General features: G+C 37.2%; 1 protein-coding gene across 1 annotated transcript in view; it reads right to left on the reverse strand.

Moving 5' to 3' along the window:
* The window catches only part of SLC6A2 (solute carrier family 6 member 2), a 64,545-nt gene that overhangs the window by 21,147 nt on the left and 25,086 nt on the right, over positions 1-18,312 (reverse strand). Inside the window, exons 4-8 of the mRNA XM_062586849.1 lie at positions 8,804-8,942; positions 7,817-7,951; positions 3,875-3,978; positions 1,678-1,802; positions 752-864 (exon numbers count right to left, since the gene is read on the reverse strand). Of these exons, the coding sequence (XP_062442833.1) occupies positions 752-864; positions 1,678-1,802; positions 3,875-3,978; positions 7,817-7,951; positions 8,804-8,942 (616 nt within the window). The remainder of the gene's footprint in view (positions 1-751; positions 865-1,677; positions 1,803-3,874; positions 3,979-7,816; positions 7,952-8,803; positions 8,943-18,312) is intronic.

Here is an 18,312-nt window from a genome sequence, read left to right on the forward strand (position 1 = left end):
GACAGCCAGAAAACCAAACCTAATGCTGAATTTAATTGCAAAATTAAGTAAGTCTTCTCACTGCTAGTTCTTTACTGTTTTTACCTTGCTGCGAAAATGTAGATGTTTTAGTCTTCAAACTTCAGCCTTTGCTTTACATAGATAAAACAGTGTAGAAATAATCTGGTGGGATTATTAAATAGTGATTATGTTTACAGTAAATTCAGTGTCATTGATGGTCTAAAGCAAAAAGATCAGGCTATCATCAGCTATTGTTTGTGTCTTCAGTAGATTTTCAGCATGTATGAAAATCTCTTCTGGAAATGAATCTGTGTTACTGTGCCATCTTGTACAAGTCGGGTTCAAAATCTTACTGCAAGTTTGTAGTAGTGATAGCAGTTCATAGCAGTGCTCTTGGATCATACCCTTTAAATAGTAATAGTTGTTGATGAACAGGCCTTACCTAAGTTTATTTAAAAGAAAAAAGAAGAGAGAGAGAGAGACAGCGAGTATTGTCTGCTGGCTTGTAAATTATCTGATCTCTTTTTAAACCTCTTAAATAACTTAAAAAACTCTTAAACAGCGTAATGTAAATATGCTGCCAAGAGTAATAATATCGGTATGTTAGCTGTGTGTTGGGAAAAAGTTTCAAGGAGTATACAGAAAGTTTGTTTTGAATGCAACAACTCTCCTATTTAAAACCAATACCTCTTCAGTTATTAGAGAAGATAATAGTAAAGAAAAACAACATGTCTAGAAGGAAGATACTCACAGAACTGTCAATGCCAAGAGTAAGGAGCATGATGAAGAATACCACAGCCCAAAATGTAGATCCTGAAAGAGTTGAAATCGCCTCTGGATAAAGGATGAAAACTAAACCGGCTCCTGAAATGGAAAAGGGAGGGAAAAAAAATCCTTCTAAGTGATACTTAGTTTACTAAACATCTCAAAGTGTTTCTTAGCTTCTCAAAAGCGTTCATTTTACCGAGATAAATTATGACTAAGTTGGCTGTTACATCCCTATACATCCCAGTCTGTGAGTATTTTGTCATACTTGGAACAAAAAATTGCATTATGCTGAAAATGATTCTGAAATACTTTAATAATAAACTTTACAAGGCAGTTTTGAGTATATAAATCTATCCAATCTTTTTTACACTTCTCATGTTTATGTGATTCATACCCTCAAAGCTTTGCAACAGGTACTCGCTAAATTTTACTAGCTATTTTTCAGCTATGTAGTGAAAAAGGAAAGTTGTGGATGGCCAATCCACTGTTTGGAAGGAGAATTCTTGGATACGATATAAGAGAGGAACAGAAGTGGCAGGTGACCTGTTACCAGGGAAAAGACTACAGCTAAGCTCGCCCAGAACCATTTAAAAGCAGTAATCTACAGCACCACACATCAGCATTTTCACCAGATACTGTGCAGCAGTGAAGGCCTGCTTGCTGCACGAGCTGGTCTAGTGAGGGATGAGATGTCAGGGTTGCTCAGTTCAGCAGAGTTGAAATGAACCAATACCACTTACAATTCACATTTCAACAAGGTAATTAAATGCAAGCTTTTAGTGCCCAAGTAATTAATCTTTCAGGTGATTTCCATGAGATTTTTCACCTGCTTGTTTGAAACAAATGTAAACATTTGCAAATAAATGGTGGAAGGAAAGGAGTAAAACTAGTATAAATTTCACTTCCTACCTTCAGTGGCTACATCCTCAATTTTAACTTTGTGCTCGTGAGCCATGTAGCCCAATATGGAGAAAATTGCGAATCCTGAGATGAAGCTTGTGACACAGTTAATGGTACTAGTCAGCAAAGCATCCCTAATATGATGGAGAAAAGAACATGCCAATGAAAAAAACACTTTAAGAACTAGATGAGGATTATGCTATAGTGATAGGAAGATTCTGGTGAAAATAGTAATTAAGCAATTATCCTGATAATCAAAAGCTCATATTAGCATACTGTGCTATGATGAGTAGACCAGGTGTCTCTAAATTAGATGGCACTGCACAGGTTAGGTAGACTAATATGTAGTCTTGGCTGGTTATGACCTCTAGAACAGAGGACATGGCGCTGTGAACATCAGTGATGCCAAACAGCACTTTAATAAAAAGAAAGTAAATATGATTTCCTATCATCAGATACCCTACTTGTAAACGTAGGTGCCATATACCAAGCTTTATCCTCTTCTCACTATTACTATGTTTTAATAGCATTGAAGAATTCAGTATGTCCTGCAAGTCTCATTAAAATGTTCCCCCATGGGAAAACTGCAGGATCAAGAGGGACCAAATTGGACCCATAAACTCAAATTCTTTATTAAAAAAAAATTGCTAGGTATTTGTAATTGATAAGGTGATAACTATGTATTTTGTCTCCCATAACTGAAAAAACCTCATATGAGTGAGTAAATTTTCTTTTCATTAAGTCACCGAGTAGATTAAGTGACGCTTATCTCTCTAAACTGAGCTGAGAAAATTTTGCCCGCAAAATACTGGGGACTCCCTCATAAGTACAGATTTTCATATTTTCTGGCTCTGATTTTCAGAATTTTTATTCTAGCTTACGTTACTGATATCATTTCTCTTGCAGAAGGTATGTTAAAGTACAGACGAGACAGTATAGTGGTGAGCTGTGGCCCTCATTAGGAAACACAGTACTATTTCCAATTTGTTGTTACAGGAAAGTGTTTTGAACATAATTAAGATGATATCAGCATGTTCTACAGTTATTTGGCCAAAAGAAGGGTATTTGCAGGTGTTAAGTGTTTTGCATTATTAAATTAAAGTGTTCATTTCTGTTTAGAATAGAAACACTGTTTTGTGAAACACATTATTCATATAGGGAAGGCAAGGCCAATAAAGCAACATTGGGCAAATATAATAAGCTAAGAACAAAACAATATGGTTTCGTGTGTTACCTACAGTGTTTGCTTAGTTTTACGTCTATTTCTTTTAATTTAGGAGCAAAATTAGTCAAATAACTTTCCACATAATTTTGTTCTATATGAGAGTAATGCAGAATTATTTGCAGGTGACAGTAAATATCATGTTGGAAGACTGATTATGACTAGCATTTTGTCTAAAGGGTTATCCTTAGTAAATCACCTAATCTGACTAATTGACTGGGAAGCTACAGTCTTTCTGGGTTGAGTTTTCTGGATTGAGTACAAAGCTTACTGAAGTCAGTAGAAATGTTCCATGATTTTGGCTTTGGATCCATTCGAAGCAATTCACTTTTTTTTTTTTTTTTTTGGTCGTTGCTTAGTTGATAATGCAGCTATAATACGTGTACTATCTGAATTTATATTTCATGGGAAATTTTTAAAGAATACTTGCTTTCATTTCAAAGTTGAACGATACAGATTTTAAATGTTAGAAGTTTTGTTAAGGTGCAGAGCATCAAATTAGCTCTGGTTGAATTTCCATGGCAATGATTCAGCAAAACACGTATAAGTTGAATTGATTCAAATTGTATTCTTAAATTAGATCCCAACACAAAATATCAGAAACATATCCCCAGAGCATAAAAATACTTCTGGAAACTGGAATCATGGTTTTTAGTATCTGGATCAGTAAGATTCTATCCCACATTCACTGTTGCTTTTAGTGATACTTTTGAAAGACAAACACAAGTACAGCTTACACAGCTGTCTAAACTTAATCCGATTCTGTTTTGCAGTACAGCAGAAATCTTGGCAGGCTCCTGTTGCTAAAATTTCAGTAAGGAAGACAGCAATTCAAGTTTTGGGTTGGTTGCTATGTCCACAGAAGATTGACCATCATTAATAAATGACTGTAGTTAAAAAGATATCTAAATACTTATTCTAGTTTTAGTTATTGAGTAAAATAATACTGTTCTGAAGCAATAATGAAATAATAGGCTGTCATACCTGTAACAGTTGTTGTCAAACTTATTGTAACTGGCAAATGCAATTAAAACTCCAAACCCAGCTCCTAAGGAGTAAAATATTTGAGTGGCTGCATCAATCCATACCTGCATAATGAGACCAACATTATCAGTGTTTGGTCAATCCAAAAGATACATCAGGGAAATGCAAAAACTGTACAAGAAAACTGACTGGAGGTCTTGTGAAAATAAATAATCAATGCTCATGAGATTGTAGTGCTTTCTACACTGTCACATGAAGTACAGTCATGCTCTGAAACTGCTGACCATGAAATGGTAAGTGCCAGAGCAGTGGGCAAGCTCCCAGAGCACACACGCTGTGCCCCCTGTGGGGTATACCCTGTGGAGCTGTACTTCAGAGCTTTGGCCAAGTACCGAAACATTGATAGGATCTTTCTTCTGGGTGACACAAATAAACTTCCTCTAGTGCTTGTTCCAGGTTAGTTGCAAATGTACAACCAGGAATCTAAAAATAGTTAACAGGTCAGGAGTTGCAGAACATTTTCTTTCCCACATAATAGAGCTTTCTTCATTTTATATGATGCTTTCTTGCTTCAGAAGCTGACATATGACTGACATGCTGTGAACAGAATCATCCAAGATATCTGCCACCTTCTTTCCTATTTGACTGAAAGAGTTAGTGATGGTCCTTAAATTTGAGTTTTGATGTAGCAGAGTCACTTTAAGAATTGTCCACTTGGGAAGACATGTTTTTAATGGTTTGTAAGAATAATATTTTTTGAACTGAATCTCCAGCACAATATCCACTCAAGAAGTGCAGGCAGCAATCAGAAACAATGCAATGGTGCTCGCCTCCTGAATTACAAGCCTGAAAATAGTCTTCTCTGGCTAACAAGGGTTTTATTTATTCAGTCATTACACAGAGATATTTAAATAAACTAAACATCTTCTAGCTAAATTCTAGAACAATAGTGAAATCAGTGGCGTGAATAAACCTTAGCACATCCCAAAATAAGATCTTCAAGGTTTGGCTAAATCTGCCAAATGTTCAAGACATCTCCCTAAAATCAGCCCCAATGTATTTATTTAGCAGTGGTTTACTAACAGTTCCAAGGAGCTTGAATTCCATCTGCCCTGATGGTTTTATGCTAAGCTTTTGTGTTTGGCCCTATCTAAAGAAAGAGAGGTTTATCCCATCCTAACATGATATATGAAAACAGTTATGCTAAAATTACCTTTTTATTTCAACAGATATGCTCTCAATTACTGCCTGCTAAGAACTGTGAACCATTCATTGAATCCTGTTGGCTTTAGAGGGAAATGTAAATTTGTGGGCTACTGAGTTATTATTTCAAAGATGACATAATGAAAAGCAGTCTATGATGTGCTTACTTTATTGCAAACCAGAAAGGCTATGTAGGTGTGATTTTCTCAAATTGCAATTTAGGGCTTAGGTGCCATAAATTTCTCACTGAACAGAGGAAAAAAAACGAAAAAAACCCCCAAAAATGGCAATTCATTTAGAAGTAAGATTAATTGCAAAATATTCTCTTTGTTATAACAAAACAGGATGCTAAACAGATGGTGGGGCTGATTCTTCTACCATTTACACTCACATTGCTCTGGCTTCAACTGAATGTCTTCTGACTGATGTATAGTCTAATATATTTTATGGTAGGATATTAGATTTTTTTTAATATGCATTAAAAATGAAAAAAACATATTACAGGAGGTTGTAGTCGGTCTTTCCAGCTTCCTTCCTGTTTGCTTAAGCTATTATATAGCTACTATATATTTTTGTGTGTATTCTTCCTCACGTATGTGAATTTAAAGAATTATTGTACTGTGTGGAGAGGAAACATGTGCACCCCCAGACATTAATGTAATCTTCAGAAAACTTGTTACTGCATACAAAAGAGCAAGTGCCTCCTTCCTGATCTAGAATTCCTGATGTGTCTGATTTAACTCTGTGTTTAGTGCCGTTCCTTTTGCAGAACAGAAGCAGAGCTGCCGTTTTACACAGGTGCTCAACTTACTCTTGTGCAACAGAGCCAAGAGAATGATGGCTTTGTAGCTCCTGGACTTTCAGCAAGGTATAGGGTCAGGCATTGGTCTAGTTAAGAGCTGCTCAGATGAATTTCTTTTCTTTATAGAGCTGACCCTTTGAGTTCAAACACCACTGACAATTGTGATGTCTCAAGGTGTGCTCAGTTCTGTGCAGGATTTAGCCCTAGGAGATGAAGGGGGAGATTCATTTAGTGATTAGGATGCTCTAATGTCTTTTGTAAGAGGACTGGCAGAGTGTGCTCGAGCTTATCACTGTTTAAGTTCGACTTACAAAATTTTTGTGTTGGATAACAATTAATTTGGGAAAAAAAATCCTAATTCAGATTCATGGACACACTGGCTGGAACTAAAGCAGGAGTCTGTTCTTTTGGGGCACGAGGACAAAAATTAAGTGCATAAATCCATTGCACCAGCAGGTGGCCCAGTCCTTGAACAGGAGAAGGCTGATGTGAGAAGCAGTTTGTCTTTAAAGCTGGTCTTCAGTCTTATTTTTCTACAGGAACTTGTTTTTTTAAAAAAAGTCATCTCAAAAATTTAGTCTTAGAAACAAATAATCTCAGGGTCAGCCAACTAGCAGCTGCACAAATGTTAAGCCAAGAAAGAACAGCGCGCAGAAGTATCCTTCTGAAAGCAGAATGCAGTTACAAGTTTGGAAGCCTAGACTTTGAGCTGATGTGAGCTGGCACAGTTCTGTAGACATCTATTTGAACTTGTAAAGTTTTTGTTTCAAATGTCACTTAAAATACCAAGAAAAAATTAAGTATCATCTTTATTCATCCTTATATGTTTTTATTTATTTATGCATATGCATAAATGTGAACCACTGAGGTGGCCAGTGCTTTGGTGTCATAGGTTGATGAAACTGCATTATTTGAACTGGGTTTGAGTGTTCCAAACTGGAGTGAGCTGGAGTTTGAGTTCTGGTGAGAACACTCGTATTAAAGGAATCCAAATAAAGGTTATGGCAATCTCCTATAATTACCATTAAAAAAAACTGAGGAAGGATTGTTTGGCTAGCACTGTATGAAATAGCTCTAGATGCTAACATTCAAGAGATCTTTGTCTGCCTTTTTAATTACTTAGGCAAAATGAGTGCAGTAAAATCAAGATCCAGTGCAGAGGAAGTGCAGAGTGCAACTGTACGCAGACTATCCAGGCGTCTTGCTGAAAGCTGTGGATTTCCAAAGCTTTACAAAGCAATTTCTGAAAATAGTTAATTTCTTTCTAATACAGCTATGTCCTTGCTTTGCTATTTCATATCCATTTGAATAGTGTGGTGGCTGATCCAGAGAGATGTCTCTTTTATAAATGTTTCATGATATTTTTAGAATAGCACAGCAATAAGATCTATCTGTGGCTATCAGATCTCTGCTGTTTATAGAGCCGAGATGCTGGTGATATTGAGTTATTGACTTCATTGCAGATCTTGCTTTGCAATGGATGAAAAAACTTAGTCCTGAAGTACTCCACAGATTAAGCTGATTTGGTTATATTTCTTTAGAATATCTTACAGTATCATTGAATGATATAGTAAAATGTACATTTTTTTATTTACTGTGTTAACATTTAACTTTGTGATTCAAGAAGCAGTCATCTTCTTGAGGGAATTTGTAGCTTTTTGAGAACTAATTTTTTGTATGACCCAATCTTCCTGTATAAAGGATATTGCAATCTACGGAGGGCACAGTCAAAGCATGTACTGCTTAAGGGACTGCCAGACCTGAAACTGCCTTCTGACAATTTCTAGTGAACAGAGTAATTTGGATGCTGGTCTTTCACCTACCTGGCAAAGTGGAATAATGATTATACAAAAGTATGGCTATACCATTTCAGAACTTAGCTTTAATAGTTACAGTTTTAATAATAACAGGAAATAAGAGCAGAAGAGTGCACTTACTGTGGCTTCTTTTAATCTTCTGAAATCTATGTGCAGGTATGCGTTTATTCCATTGTATGCTCCAGGCAAGGTTATGCCGTGTATTAACAAGACAAATAATACAACATAAGGCAAAGTGGCTGTTATCCACACAACCTGTAGACAACAGAGATTCCAAAAGTTTATCAGCTGTTACAATAATTTTAAAGAATATGTGAAAAATACAACTCACACTTTCTTGTGTTTGTCTATTCTGTTTTTCTGGAGAAGCTCTTGACTTGTTTTTTACAGGCTGTCTCAAGGGAAAGTGCTCTTAAGTATTATGAGGAGTCCATATGCATGCGTATGAATATCAGCAGGAGACAATTTTGTTGAACAAGACTTGTCGGAGTGTGTTTGCAGTACCAGCGTTCATGTCCAACTGCTGATTAGCTGTTCATCTGAGGGTTGCTGAATAAGTGCAGTGATTGCTTGATGTTAGGTAATGATACTTCCATGAAAATATACACAAAGCTCTCAAATGCATCTAACTCTAGACTTTCTGTGAGGTGTTTTCTGAGGGATGTCAAAAAGTAACTGCAAATTACTTGCAAGGTTATCAGGTAGTTCTTTTGTCACAGCATTGTTTCTCCTGTCACAACATTTTATGTCATAAAAGCAAAACATCTTAAGCCATCAAAACATTAGTAGACTTGTCTGGGAATAGAAGGCACATGCCAGACTATTCAGTCTCTTCAGTATTTTCACTAATGCTGAATTGAAAATAATATGCCAATAAAATTTGCAGTTTGAAGATCACACAAACAAGATTTGTAGATAAAATAAAGAGTGAATTTGAAATGTGTATTCCATGTTGTAAAGTTCATATATACAAAGCCTTCTTGTGTGTTTTGGTCTCAGAGGGTCCCTCAGATGCAGTGATTTAGTCTCTTGCTTTCTAAAACTAAAGAGGCTTAACAAAGGAGACAAATAATATTGAGAGTTGAGATAGGAGAGTATTGGCTCTACCTTTCCTGAAGTCTTCACGCCTTTCCATAGACTAAAGAAAAGAATGATCACCACCACCAAAAGGCAGAGGGACAGCTGCCAGCGCGGCAAGCCAAGGTCGTGGATGCCACGGCTTTCGTGCAAGTGCAGAACTCCTCGCCTGTGTACAAGACACACAGAAACAAAGCAAAGTCACTTTTATATCTCTCCTGGGGCCAGAGAAAGGGATGCTGTGCTGCAGTACTGATGTCACTTGTGGTTAGTAAATCAGAGTTCTGTGAAGCCACATACTGTGCTGCTTCCCACAGTGCCTTTCTGTTCTGAGTGGCCTGTTTGGTGTCTGCCTAGTAGGTATCTTTGCCATAATGGTAGCACTCTCTCTGCCCCTTCATTGGAAGTGTTTGGGGATTTGGAAATGTCATTCATAGATTCCTGCTTGAACACTGAACAGATGCTCAGAGAGGCAGTAGAGTCTCCATCCTTGGAGAATTTAAAACTTGTCCAGTCAAGGCCCTGAACAGGCTGATTTACTTTTGAAGTTAGCCTTGCACTGAGTAGGGAATTGTAGGACCTTCAGAGATCCTTTTCAACATAAATTGTTGTGTGATTCTACGTATGCGAGCAGCTGGCTGCTACCTGCTCCTCAGCAGGTTGCAAAGCTGCTGTCAGTTCCTATTTGAATAGGCCATTGTGAGGCTCTGAATGGGAAAAGGGCCTGCACAGGAAGGGCAACAGTGAGTGAATTTAAAATAGATTTAGCGTTCTGTGTGGCTTACTGAGGTAATGGAGAGGTAGTAGAAGAAATGCTGATGCTTACCAGGGTAGGTTATTCCTTTGAGATCTATGCGGTGAAATTAATTGAAGTGTAGAAAAGACTGTCCCCAAGATTTATTACGCTTATGATTAGAGTTGTCAAAGCACATTTCTACATGCAGCAGGGATATGGGCTAGATATTATAATGGATCCTCCTTCCTATAACTCAGTTCTACACAGTCGGAAGAGTTTGTTGCTGCTTTTTAAAATCTAAATAATTTAGAAGTGTTTTGTTGTACTTAATGCTATATTTGTGAAGAACAACAGTGTTGTAGTTCTCCAACTCCTCCGCACTGAAGGAGAACTGCAGAGCTAACTCCTGGTGGTGATACAGATCTACAGGCTGCTGGCTCACAGATTCAAATCCTTTGTTTCAGTTCCCATCCAGATAAAATGGCCATAACCTTTTTGTCTCCTCCCTTTTCTCTCTCTCCTTTATTTGCTCTACACTGCTTGGGTAAAATAGAAAGTTGATCTCAGTTGGCCTCTCTTAGCGCAGTGACAGGACTAACAAAAGAAATCAGAATAAGCACTTTTCATTAGGGGTACTTGACATATTTTATCAAGGAAACTGCATATTGGAGAAACAGAAGTACAGAGTATTTGCCCATGGTTACTGAGATGCAGAGACTGAAGCCCAAGGCATATAATTCCAGCCCCATTCTCTGTCCATGCACAATTACTTAATAGATAGATGGGGCTTCACAGTTAACTTAAGTACATCTTACTGAGCCAGAGATGAGTGAAATAGAATTGAATAAGCCCCAAGACAGGTTAAACCCATGTCAACTTAAAGGAGGAAAACTGAAAAATGTCTCTGAATTATTTAAACTGTAGAAACATTCTAGGGGAAAAAAGACCTATTAGAACAAATCATCTAGTAATATGAAGGAGTTACATACAATTTTGTTTTGATTCCTGAAGTATCAAGATATGATCAGCTAAGAAATAGTAGTTCTACTTTGTAGTTTATAACATTGAATAAGAAGTGCTATATTTTTGGACTTGTTCTATAATTTTAGCCCTAATTGGGTAAAAGATATTTTCAAAAAGCAACTATCTAAATTAAGCAACTGGCCTATTTTTGTTGCATTGTGAGGCTAATAACAAGCAAGGCATTAAAAGGGTAATAATGATCATGTGTCTGTGGCATATATTCAAGAATATTCCTGCTTACATAGAATAAGGGAAGATCAGTTCTCAACTATAACCTGTAGAAACAATAAAGCATAGCGACAGGTAGGCTTCTTGTGGTCTCATCTAAAAACCCCTATATCTGCAATTAAATGTAAATTAATAAATAGGTGAGTCTCATTCAGTACTTACTTAAAGTGTAAATGGAACCAGCATTTCTGCTGGTAGAGTACACTTGTGCTGGGATCCCAAGATGTAAAAGCATCTCAAGCACAAGGTGCTTGATTCCACTCTATCCAGCTCAGGCAACAATAACAGTGTAGCTGCAAAAGGTTTCCCAAATGTCAGAGCATCCCTCTGGGATCTTGGAGGGATTTTACAGTCTGTGCTATTACAGTTGCGCTGCTATTGGTGTCAGAGCTGGACATTGTCAAGAAGGTCCTTTGGATTACAAGGTGTATATACACCCTCAGAAAAATTAAATTTGAACTTGCATTCTATATGCCCATTTAAGTCTTTATTCTTCTTTCCCAAATACTCTGAATTTGTAAGCAAGTCTTCTTCCCTTGTGTGTTGGCTTTCCAAGAAGCAGCTAGTAATGGGTCTTATTGTTTGGTCTGCTTGCCAGAACTGCTATTTCAGATGTGGGGTTCCTGGGATTTTCAGGAGAATCTCCCATCCAAGAGTTCTATTAATCAGGGCACGGGTTTGTAAAATAGGAAAAGAAAAATACGTCTGTAATAGTCAAAACAGCTATATAGCTGAGCAGCTAAGTGAGGAAAACTTTACAGACAGCTGATGTTCATGAGCTCTCTAATTCCAAGGTGACTTTTGCTTCCTTTTTTCCCCCCTTTTTTCTTTTTTTTTTTTCCTTGTGACCTCTGAAGATAAGTCATAGGAGCTTTCTGAAACATGCCCTTTTTGTAGGTTGCAGGGAAGTAGTTCATAAATGTCTATTGGAGGCTATATTAGTGTTCCAGCTGCACAGCAAAGTAAAAAATCCAGTGTGAAGACTGACATTTGGCCTAAGATACGCTCACATCTGAAGAGATGGGGAGAAGCAACTGGTAAAGTATTAGGTAGATTAAACTTTCCTGTCTTGAAGGATATGGGTCTTTGATGTTCTTTGAAAAATGGACGTTTTTTAGGGAAGAGGGAAATTTGAAAACCTAACATTCATGATGTTCATCATAGTTAGTATACATCAGTGATGCTGTAGAAAACGTAGTTGGCAGCTCAATTACTTTGTTTCAGGAGCAGCTGAGGGTACTTTTACCCTATCTCTGTTAAGGTCAGGAGAGTGATAAATCTCTGACTGGATCCTTTAGATTATAGATAGTCACTTCCTTTGTACTGGCTACAAAGAGAAGATATGTGAAATAAGAGATACCATTCAAGAAGCTCTGAGGTCAAAGCACCTGAGTTCTCAGCCCTCTGATCTTACAGCAGTATAATGCAAACTGACCAGCGCCGTTCCTGGATTGAAGTTGCCCTTACTAACTGAAGAATTATCCCATTTTCTAACACCGTACTGATGTATACAAGCCATAGTCAAAACGGCATAAGCTTTACAGGTCAGTTGACTGGATTTAACCAGGAATGCCTGTTCCAAAGTAGACCTGTTGATTTCTCTTAAATCTGTGAGTTAGGGAACCAGATGACATACAGCACCAAATTGTATCATAGTCTCTGTCTGTCAACTTCTTTAAAGTGTATCTATACCTACCAAGAATGGCTTAAATAAAAGCTTCTGAAAGTGACTCTTATTTCAGAAATAGAGGTATTTGTCCAGTTCTACTAAAAAATAAATTCACATAATTGACAACTGAGTCATAGAGAAAGCAGGAAAGCAAAATTGAAGGTATTAAGACAACTGGAATTAGTATTTTGCCTGCAGACGATCATTACTGAAGAAAGAATGAAAGTAGATGAAAAATGCATGCAAAAGGAAGAAGAATATGTTACTTGGGGGGGGGGGGAGAATGAGAACAAACAATATTAGATGGAGCTGATAGAGTAGAACAGGGATATATTACATTATGTTGAGCAAAATGCAAGAAGAGCTAATAAATCATTTCAGCTTTCTGATATTTTAGTCTGAGTTCTAGCAATATTTAGTTAGTAGAGACCAAGCATCAAAGAACATGCACATGGCTGTGCTTGTGCCTTTTTTTTTTTTTCCCCACTACTATCCCACACTAGAGATAAGAAATTGACTTTTATCATGGATGTGTGTGAAGGAATCTGATTTATGTGAAGACCACTTTCTGTGTAAGGGAGTGTAAATTACATCTGCAATGACTCTGTGATGCTTTTACACACCCAAGACTATGCATCACTATAAATATAGGTCCCAAGACATTTTCTTCCTATCTGCAGAAGTAGCAGGAATGAGAAGGGATTTCAGCTTAAGGTTACATTCAGAGAGTCTACTTTTTCTCTTTGGGAGACTTTATTCTAATCCTCTTCTTTGCCTTGCTTTCTGCTGGGAAGATTCCCCTAGTCACCCAGTAGCTCTGGCACATTTTTTTGCCTCTCTTCCACTCCATGTTCCACCAAAGGAAGGTAGTTCACCTCTCTTGAAACCAGCAGGCTATTTGCTGTACCACTGTCTCCTGCTTTGTCTTTGTGCAGCGGTTGGGTCCTCTTTGATTTGGTGGTAGATCCCAAAGAGCCTACAGGAAGCCCAGCTCCTGGGCATTCCCAGATAACCCCTACTAAAGATGCATTATTGAAGAGGCAGCATGTGGCTGCTTGTGTGATTGGGAGCTGAAGTGTCTAATTGTAGCCCTTACAATGGATAATGCGGAACAAATCACAGCTTCTTTCCTCAGTGTACCCATCTATGTAAAACGATTATTATAATTTTTTGCTCTGTCTCCACTCTGAGCAATTAAGAGTATATTCTTTATGGAAATGGTGAATATTTGGGTCTAAACCCAGAGCCAAACCTAATGGAGAAGAAAAATGCTGAGTCTTGGTCTGAAAGTTACTCTGTGTATTTCATCCACAGGCAGAAAAGAGGAAATAAAAGTTTTGGGTGTGGAATTCTTAGATTTATTTCTCAGGCTGGTTCTTTCTAAGAAGCCTCTTATGTAATCCATGCTTAGGGAGACAGACAAGTTTGTGTTTTGGAGATTTAGTAGGTTTTTGTATAAACAGGTCAAGTTAAACGTCTTAGAGTAGGCCTTGTTTTTTTTCCAGTCAAAAGTCGATTATAATTTTAGGTTAAAATCCAAGCATGATTACATACCTGTGTAACCTGCCTGTCTGTCTGTCTCTGTCTGTCTCTTTCTTGGTAAAAGTTACTGGCCTAAAATTTGTTGCAGTGAATAGATGAGGGTAATTCATCAAAACAAATTTTATATGTCTTGGATCAGATTTGTTTAGATGGCAAAAATGTCATCAACTTACCAGCAAATTAAGATGTTAACAAATATATCTTATAGTCTGGCAGACTGAGATTCCCACAACAAAATTTTATTAGAAACAAAATTGTATTTCTTAGTGTTTGAGATCATAATTTCTGATCTATTTCTGATTTATTTTCAATAAATGACTGCTAATATAAAGGATAAAACTTTGACATTAAAATCTGTTCATGACAAGCAAATACATTGTATATGGGTTATGGCTTTGAAAAATAAGGTCTAAGGAGTTAGCCAAGTGCTTTTAAAAGTTAGTAGATGCTTTTGAGTGATCAAACACAAATGTCTTGCATAGAATGAGTATCAGTAAAATTGGTAAAATATAAATAGATATAGTCCATGTCTCTGAGCTGTATTCCCTATTCTGGTTGTTTTTATGACTTGAAGCTTAATGCAAATTGTAGATTGAAGATGCTAAAAGGACTGACACTGTATACAGTGTGCAATCTATAGAAATTAAATTACATACTTGATTTAGAAAGCAATTTGAAACATGCTGATTTTGTGATTAGAAGGCTCTCCTACATGTATCTGTTGCCTTATACATTTGAGCAGGGCAGGTTCAGTCATCATTGTTGCCAGTTTCCTTCAGAGTGAAAAATAGAGTTGGTTCTCATTTTCTCTATGGAAGGTTATCTGGATTAAGCACCTGTAGATGGAGTTTGCCAAGCTCGAGGGATTATTAGTTCAGATACAGGACTGCTTAAATTCAGCCATATTGTTTCCAGGGTAGTTTGGGTCCACAAGCTGCATAGCTGCAGCTGAGCTGCACAGAGCCTGCGTTATATACAAACCCTGCGGACCTGAGTTGACGCTGTACAGATCTAACACCAGTGTCTCAGCGCTATACTTCTGGAGCTAAATGCCTCTAAAATATGCATTAAATACCTCTGCCACAACCTGGAGCGCTGGGCAGCATGCTTCAGAAATAGCCCAGTGACTCTGCAGGGGCCAGCTTGTGTTTAGCTGGACCTATTCACTCCAGCTCTGGGCTGGACATGTTGCTGCATTGTGTTTTACCAACACCTTTGGGTTTTTTCAGTTTCTCTGGATATTTCAGCTCCCTCTTGTGTTGGATAATAGAGCTATATAATGGACTTCAAGCTGTATTTTGGGAATCACTTACCAAAAGATAATTTACAAGTGGCACTCTGCTTAACATAAAATAAATCATTATTTAATCTGAATGAAACAATATTTCTTTTTGAAACGGGATAATCCAGAAATGATTCTCACTAAAGTCTTTACTCTGCTTAATTCTCTCATTTAATAGTGCTGATGTCCCTTCCTGTTTGTGCCTCCCTTCAGCATAATATCTGCATAGCACTCTGAAAATGAGGTTTTCAAAATCTGCCTTTACAGCCACTATCTTGAGATATGCAGATAGAAGGGAAACCATTTGACCCTTAAGTTGCTCTAATGAATACTGGACTCATGAAAGACAAGTTTGCCAGGAGAAAGTCAACTGTAGGAATTGGCCCCTGCACTCCAAACTGAGGACTGCTGAAACTTTTCAACAAATGAATGCTCACTTTGTGGTTTAATATCTGCTGTAATGCTGGATTCTTTACACAGTGAAGCCAAATTTCTAACCTTTTCATGGGTATGTTTAGATGTCATAGTTTTGGATCAGCAAAACCTGTCTTACAGAGAATAACAAACAAAACACTAACTCTGACATGACATCGGTGTTCTCTTACAGAGAGCATTTGGTGAAGGACAGGTGAGTCCAAATAGATGGTTGTTTGTTGTTCAATTATGTACAATACATCTGCTGGCTTTGTCTTTAGTCACATGTGCGGGGGGAGATGTTCCACAGAGAAAGGCTCTGCCTCTGGTTGCCAAGACTTCAGTCTAAGGTAGCCTAGAGTAGATGCTTCAGCCACTGACCTAGGCTGTTGTAATTGTTGCTTAGAGCCTTGTACCACTATCAAACTACATAGGACTCTGTATGTAAGGTCAGTAATTTGAATTCCTCCTACAAGTTGGTGCAAAGCGTGCCTATTGCATGCAGTAAACACGTAATGTGCATCTCCTGATATCTGCAATATCTTATAAAAACCCTCTCGAAATTTAAGTTGGCAAAGTGGTCATTCTTCCGTTCTTTTGGATTTGCTACACAAAGGCTTGTTGTGGTTTAGGAATCATTTCCATAAAGTTGTCCAGAGCCTGAGAACATGTGTATGCACTTATATGGATTCACTTCCACGGTACTTGCATTTAATTTTTTTTCTTTTTGTTTAAGTAAATGGTCAACAAATGTGAAGATGTGAACATATGTGGAAAATAAATCTTAAAGCTGCATACATAAATATTTGTGAAATAGCTGTTTTTATTTTGTGCACATGAATACTTGCATCAGAGATTTCTGTGCACTCAGTTGAAAAGGAGAAAGATTACTGCGGTATTAGGCCTATTCCAAAAAAGTCAACGCAGTCAAAAAGGAAATATACAGTGCACAGGGATGCACATGTATAAGCCTCAAACCGCAGGGTAATGATGCACCCAAACATTTGCTAAATGTGACAGTTAGTTAATACATTTTTCATATCTGAATTAATCTGCTCATGGCTATTCCAGTGAGAAAATGTGGCTATAAGTTGTGCAGATAAAGTATTTAGTAATGTAGCTGATTCTAAGCCCACTGAAGTCAGTAGAGTTCTTCAGTTACTCTTGTAAATTTTCCAGGTTGAAGCTACAGAGCCTGGCTACGATTATGGTTAATCTTTGACTGCATGATCCCTAGGAAGCTAAACAGATGACTCCTACCCAACTTAAAACCTGACAAAAACACGTGGTAACTCTTTCATGGCAATTAAGATTCAAAAGATGAGTAAGTCTAGAGGTTATTACTTTCTCATTGCTTACCAAAACTCTGATATTTGTATAGATGGTGTGGATGTTGCATGAATAAATCTCTTAAAGAAGCTTACAGATAAGAGATCAAATCAATGGAGGCTTGTTGTCCAGGAAAATAAGAGAACTACTGGTAATTTTTAACATGAGCTTAATGTCTTGTCTTACCAGACATCATTAGTAGAATATAGGGCTATCCATTCTCATGAGTCCTTGTTGTCTGATTTAGTTTTTATTTATAAGCAGAATTGTTTATGCTTGCTTTTGAAAGTGCTCTCTGTCTTTTGAAGAGGTTGCTTCACCTGTATATGGGGAAGAGTTGCTGTGTCATCCTTTGGAGCACACTGTACAGATCTCTATATTTGACATGATACTGAACAATATGGACTCTTTGGTCCATGATGGTATTTTCTATGAAGACTTGTATGCCAAACCACAAATATTTTGATTTGTAAAAGTAACTTTTGCTTTATAGGACAAGGATTTTTGCAGGATATTGTTGCTTCACACACTTATTATAGATTCATGCTTATAAATATGGTAGATGTAGACTTTTGTGACTCAACATTGTCTTTCTTCCATGTGCTTAGGCAGCTTTTTTTTTTTTTTTTTTCCCAAATTCGGTGAATTTCCTTTACTGAATCTGTCATGAAAATTTCCCTATAAAAATGTGTTTTATTTCTTATGCAGAAAAAATGAATTACAGCCCTGAGAACAATGGCTATCAGAAGGAAATAGCTGTAGCTCAATGCATTGTCAACAGTTTCACTAACTATTTTGTTTAAGAAGTTGCCAGGATTTGTTCACAGAGTAGATCATACTTTTTGCAGGAACAGCGCGTTCTGAGAAGAATAGTGCTTTTGTTCCTCCAAATTGATATTTTTGATTGTCAGCCTAAATGAAAGCAAGATGGTAGCAAACTCTTCCCAGGCACAAAACCCGAGAGTGCAAATATAAAGTATGTCCATATTCAGATGAAATATTTAAATAGGAATGCTAGAATAGATATAGGAACTTTTGTTCCAGTGATGCATTTCTGTTCTTCTCAAAAATGTGGTTTTTAATAAATCATTTTAACATATGGATGGATAGAAGGTCATTTGCATTCTGTGTGGTTAATTCCAACCCCCTAGGAAGTAAATGAAGTACTGCGTGTCTCCAAAGCAATGTGGAATTCACGTTTGACTGCTAACTGGATTTCTCTTATGACTTTCTAGAAGAAGAGTACCAGTTGTTATCAGATTTTGGAGTTCTTTCTTTGCTAACTTTTCGGTGTATAAATATTTTATAATTGATTT

The sequence above is a fragment of the Rhea pennata genome, chromosome 13, assembly GCF_028389875.1.
Source record: "Rhea pennata isolate bPtePen1 chromosome 13, bPtePen1.pri, whole genome shotgun sequence".
NCBI lineage: Eukaryota > Metazoa > Chordata > Aves > Rheiformes > Rheidae > Rhea > Rhea pennata.